Source organism: Aricia agestis, chromosome 10, assembly GCF_905147365.1.
Source record: "Aricia agestis chromosome 10, ilAriAges1.1, whole genome shotgun sequence".
Lineage (NCBI taxonomy): Eukaryota > Metazoa > Arthropoda > Insecta > Lepidoptera > Lycaenidae > Aricia > Aricia agestis.
Window position 1 is genome coordinate 276,073 of NC_056415.1, and position 6,189 is coordinate 282,261.

General features: G+C 38.6%; 1 protein-coding gene across 1 annotated transcript; it reads right to left on the reverse strand.

Annotated features, from left to right (window-relative positions):
• Positions 1-1,928: 1,928 nt before the first annotated feature.
• On the reverse strand, positions 1,929-5,803 carry LOC121731264 (esterase FE4-like). The gene is made up of 3 exons (XM_042120625.1): positions 5,533-5,803; positions 3,566-4,839; positions 1,929-2,209 (listed from the first exon to the last, which is right to left on the reverse strand). The coding sequence occupies exons 1-3, from the start codon at positions 5,755-5,757 to the stop codon at positions 2,041-2,043; spliced, it is 1,668 nt and encodes a 555-aa protein (XP_041976559.1). The 5' UTR covers positions 5,758-5,803; the 3' UTR covers positions 1,929-2,040.
• Between the last annotated feature and the right edge of the window lie 386 nt (positions 5,804-6,189).

A 6,189-nucleotide genomic window follows, 5' to 3' on the forward strand; every position in this document is an offset into this window, starting at 1 on the left:
ACAAAAAAACGACAATATATTATAAGTATTATGTACAGCCGAATTTTCTATGTTAGTGTGCACTTCGGGAATTGGGATAATATATTGCTATTAAATTCTTACTCTTTACACACAGTCAGAGTATATCAATGATTGAAAGCACCTCAGCATAGTCTAGGTCTTAGTATTTCAGCCTAGGAGCTGGTCTGGTGTTTGTGCGAGAGTGGTTGCATTGTAATCACAGGCTTAGGCCGTCTTAGTGTTAGATCTGAGGTCTAGGAGGTTATTAGGCATTCTCTGATACTCGAAACTGCGATACCATTTCTCTATAATAAACTATTCATGGTTATCAATTTGCGGCAAAGTTATGAGTCGATGCAAAATTAGGTTATCGTGAGGAAATCGTACATTTTCTTCCTTTTCCGGGACTAAAAGTACCTACACTACTACACTACCTAGACACACTTTTGCACTGATATTAAGATGGATTCAGACATTTTAACGAAATAAAGATAAGCTAGAAAGGAACGAGTTTTTTGTAAATGAAATGTGACAGCCAATGGAAATGTTTGACAGAATTGAAACATAATAAAAGCATAGTAGTTTATAAGGGTGGGTTGCACCATAGGCGTTGTCAATTGTCATAGTTAAGGTTAAGCCTTAAGGTTATGACTTATGAGTTATCGTCAAATATAGCGTCCATTATGGACTTTTACTGGGGATTTGACAGTTTATTTGACATTTTGTTATGGTTAAAGTTAAAGTTATAGTTAAAGTAAGTTGGTGCAACCCACCCTAAGTTGTCAGCACTCAAGAATTCATTTCAGTATTTCCCAAAGCTGAGCCGAAAAGTTTTCAACATTTTTAATTTTTGAAAAATGTAATATTTTTGGAAAAAATCCTATTGTCTTCATAGGTTACAACCCATACATAAGATAACTGACAATCAACTTTATCCATTTATTAGGTATATCCTTTTTTGCGAGTTGAATGTACTATTGACCGGTTTAGGGATTTCCCTATACCGGTCAATAGTACATTCAACAGATTTCTGTTATTTAAACGTTGCAAATGCATGCTTTAAATGTATATAATAAAACAAAAATAATATATTAAGCTAACAACATAAAACGTAATTAATATAATAAAACAAAATATGAACGTAACTAGACTAACTAGAAATGGCTAGGGACTCCGCTCACGTGAATGCTATTCCCGCAGTGGTCCTAGATTTTATCTACTTAAAAAATTAATATCTTAATATTATGCATCTTTCCTCACGAGCTACTCTTTTTCAAAGCTAAATAATTTATGTCATCTAAATAAATCATTTTGCATGTAGACCTAGTGAAAACTAATGCTGGTGTCAAGAGTCATCGCTGCATCGATTCTAATGACTCCAGATATCTTGTTGTCAGTAAGATTCTTGAAGGGTTTTATGTGTAGGTACTTAGGTTTATAAATTAATAACACTTTCATCATAATTATTTATATCTACAAGAATATTATATTATCTACCACAGAGATGTAATCTATCTTTTATCTATTTAAATAAAACTCAAAGGCGACTGACTGATTGACATAGTGATCTATCAACGCACAGCCCAAACCACTGGACGGATCTGAAATTTGGCATGCAGGTAGATGTTATGGCGTAGGCACGCGTAGGCATCCGCTAAGAAAGGATTTTGATAAATTCTAACCCCTAAGGGTTCAAATAGGGGATAAAAGTTTGTATATAATAATACTTCTTAACGCGAGCAAAGCCGCGGGCAACAGCTCGTTGTATTATAATTCAGTATAAGCATAGTTTTTTCATAAAGTTTATTACACAACACATCAGTATAATCATAATAAATACTACACTATCATGACAACAAATGTAACCATTTAATATATTTTTGAATAAATAAAAAATAAATAATACTTATTTTGTACATTCACCCCAACACTACCTTAATAATAATTATTAGGAATCTTTTTCCACATCACACAACAAAAAAGTTTGTGACTTAAGTCCCACGCAATTTAACTGGTCTTTAAGACGTATTATCACACGTGCTATGTAACGTTAGTGTCTCTGTACTGGTGATAGATGTCTCTCCACAGGCGGTAGGCGCTCGGACTAGGCATGTCGGCGGTCCGCAGGTCTCGGTCTATGTACAGGAATGTCAGGTTATTTTTGGTGCTCGGCGCCCACCGCACCGGCAGATCCTCTGGAGTCGGATTGCTGAAACAATTAGATTTATTACACAATGGCAGTAGCTGCCTTAGGGGGTGGCAAACAGGGCAATCCCCCGGGGCCTCGCTCTTGGAGGGGCACTTTATTTGAATTTTTGGCGGTGAGTTCCCGGTGGCGGCGTTAGACAGACGAACAAAGGGCCTCGCAATAGTTAAGGCCGCCACTGCATAGCTGCATATGCATTAGTATAGTAGGTCCCTATTTCCTAACGAATAACGGTAGGTACCTACATAATATTTTAAATATGTAGCATTTTTAAAGATCTTCCATGACTGAGGTTGGACTATTAACAACGATAATATTCTATTTGCCATCAGGTGCCGCTATGTAGTCTTACGGCCATTCCCAATATTTGATCTATCTCTGGTTTTGCCCTACTAGAGATAGGAATAGCTCACAATTGACATAATATGTCTAATGTGAGCTATTCCTATCTCTAGTAGGGCAACACCAGAGATAGATCAAATATTGGGAACGGCCGTTACGGCCGCTCCCAATATTCAATCTATCTCTGGTTTGACGTACAACCGATCGCAGCTAACATTGAATTGACATAAAATATATTATGTCTCTAATGTCTAATGTGAGCTATTCCCTCTAGTAGGGCAAAACCAGAGGTAGATCAAATATTGGGAACTTCTTCTTCTTCTTCTTTTGGCGGGCCGTTAGGGTCTATCGTATAAAACTGCTGTCATATGTCACGATATAGCTGTCATGTGTCACGATAATATTATGCCTATTTGACACTATAGAGTATAGGCCCTTCAGCCCGGTAGTGAATTCCCGGCTACATAGAGAGACCTGATGGATAATAGAATATCAAACACCCTCATTCATATAACTCGTTAAAAACAGGATACTAAACCCGTTGTTTAATTAGCAACTCGTATGATGCTTGTGAGTTGTGAGTCACAACTCACAAGCATCATAACTCACAAGTGATGTGTCGGTCACAACTTGTGACCGACACATCACATTTCAACAGCATAATATCGGTCTTTAATTAAATATCGACACTGATAAAGATAATTATAATGTATCAATAATCTTATTATATAATATATTCTCTATAATATAAACATCTCTGTAATTCTCTATAATCTTAATATCTTATTATAAAGATAAAATTATAATAAAAAGATAAATTTATATAGAATCGAAGGTCACAGCTTGTAGAAGAAAAATACAGTATACCCCTTTTATACTCTATTACCAAGGAATAAAGTCGAAAAGGTTAACTAGATTTGTCTTTGAACGTAATGAAAACTCCCTCTAATAATATCGCGTAATGAAGACCATGACCTCAACTATAGCTAACATTATATTGCGATTTATAAAACTTACCCAAATTTGGCGAAATTGGTCCACATAGTGGTCATGTAGTCGATTATTTTTGCGTCCTCACTGTTAATTTTGAATGGCAAAAGGTAGCCGTCGAATAAGTATGCCATATCATCGCCATGGCAGGCTCCAGGCTGATCAGCATACCCACTGAACTTCTTCATGAAGTTTCTTCCACCGGAATAATCGAAAATATAATTGTATACCGGTGACTTGATCCTTTGGGTGTAGAGTTCAGTCTCCAGTATCACGGGCATCTCGAAAAAGACGTGCGTGTACAGATCAGATACGTTCAAAATAGTTTCCAATCCAATTTTCTTGTCCTCAAAATAAAACTCTTTAACTTTTGTAGACACCGCCATCGCCTCGTCAGGCGACGGAAAGGATAAATCTGATGCGAACAGATATCTACCATTCCTTTGTTTCAGTGAATCCTCCGTCGTTTCTGCGGCTATCAAAAACAGACCTTCGTTGCTCGTCGTCCCGTACAACAGGGGTATATCTTTGGGGTTTTTAGTTATTAGGTTATATGGCAAGTCAGTTAGAAACGGTTCCACCCCGGGAATATTTTCTTCCACACACGGCAAGTGGAACAGTTGAGTCTCGAAAAATATATCCAAAGGCTTCGTCGCTGTTAGGGCAGTTAGGTCCTTGTAATGCATTTCAGAAAATATTTTGTACAATTCTTCGGGATCTTCTGTATCATATCCTATTTCTTTGGCTAAGAGACTAGCTACCCACACTGGCTTTCTGTTTACCGCCCAGTTAGCGATCGACGATCCACTCTGAACTATGGCTCTCTTGAACAGCCCTTTGGTAGCTTCACTGGCTACTAACAAAGACGTGGACGTACCTCCAGCACTTTCACCGAATACTGTCACATCGTCAGGATCCCCGCCGAAGGCTGCTATATTATCTTTTACCCAATTAAGCGCTGCCACTTGGTCCTTTAGTCCAGCGTTGCCCGGTGCCTCCTTTATTCCGAGACAGGTGAACCCTAGCGCACCGAGTCTGTAGTTGAACGTTACTAGTATAACGTCCTTATTTACCAGGAACTTTGGTCCGTACAGCAGGTTCCCCCCACTGCCTAGCTTGAAGGCTCCCCCGTGTACCCAGACCATCACTTTCAAAGGTCGCTCGGCATGAGCTGGAACGTATACATTTATTTTCAAGCAGTCCTCGGTTCCTATGACCCCAAAGGATGAAACTTGTGGGCACATGTAGATGTCGTTTACGGCTTTGTATACACCCTTCCATCGCGGTGGGGGGCCGGGAGCCTAGAATAAGAAGTAGATTACTTAAAAAAGTTTGTCCTAAAATTGGAGATATACTTTAATACTTTGGTGATCTATTTGAAAGACGATGGCAATAAAATAAAATAGATAATTGTGTTGGATTAAATAATATTATCTGTTTTAAATTATTAGTAACCGTATCAAAAGGAAATATAACAATTCAATTACTGGGAACATCAGTAGGCCAGTTTTGCATTAGCTCATAAAACTGACCTACCTCTCAGAACTCGTATTGCCCATAGAACGGTATCGAGAGTAATACACTAACAGTGACGAATCACGATACTGGCGAGTGCCGAGAGAAATCAGCGCGCGGGCAGGATACTTTCACTTTATCTATTTCATCGTTAACGTATGTACAGTTCGACAAGGCAAGGAACGTGGCGAAAAAAGGAACTAAACGCTTCTATCATACAAAAACGTCATTTTTGACATGTGTTTGACAGCTCTCCTTTACCAGCAGCGCTCCCGTCAATGTCACCCACGTTCATTTAAAGCCTTGTCGAAATGTACGAGTAGGTGACAGTGCACCGTACACCGCTGTCTGTTACAACTTGCAACAGTTTGTTTTTTGATACTTTTTTTTTTAAATATATAAACAACGTTGACACTTAGCTTTTTATTGCCTAATTTTTGCGCAAAGACACTGCATCGTAATGTTAAAGTTATCCTTACCTGAAACCTCTTTTCAATAGTGGCATAAGGTATTCCAATATACTGCATCACGGTGCCGTCCGTGCTTATTTTGCCGCCGACCACTCCCTGCGCCAGACTCACTTCTGGCGCCGGTTGATCCACCAGGTTCATCACAAACAAACTGAACAGTACCAAATACTTCATGTTCACACTACCAAGGAAGAGAGTGTTGTAAAACATTGCCCCTAAACCTACGGACCTCATTTTAACGTTTGTTATTTCACATTTCACAGCACGAGTAGCCGCGTCCGCGGCGTGTACGCTAATGGTTATCTAGGTCTCTGTTATCGTTACGTCGTGATAATGACCTCGATTCGTTATGAATCATGATGATACAACAATTTTTGTTGTGTATCATTAGCAATGTTCATCTTCCGTGAAAATTGATTCTACTTCTTTCGAAGGTTTTTGCTAGCGCTTTTTTACCGACTTCCAAAAAGGAGGAGGTTATACGTCCGGCTGTATGTATCTTTTTTTTTCTCAGCCGTTTGTGATCCGATTTTCAAAACTTCTTTTTGTGTTGTATAGGGTTTAACTCGAATTTGGTACCATGTTCACAAAAGTGGTGATCTGATGATGGGATCCTGGAGGAATCGAGGGGACGCCTTAAAATTTGTATGAAAACATATCGTGATT

Bases quoted from the DNA above. Each gene is read 5' to 3' on its own strand.
- LOC121731264 (XM_042120625.1), bottom strand. From the start codon at position 5,757: ATGAGGTCCGTAGGTTTAGGGGCAATGTTTTACAACACTCTCTTCCTT. The intron at 4,840-5,532 runs GTAAGGATAACT...TTCTTATTCTAG, and splicing joins CTATTGAAAAGAGGTTTCAG to GCTCCCGGCCCCCCACCGCG. The intron at 2,210-3,565 runs GTAAGTTTTATA...TAATTGTTTCAG, and splicing joins ACCAATTTCGCCAAATTTGG to CAATCCGACTCCAGAGGATC.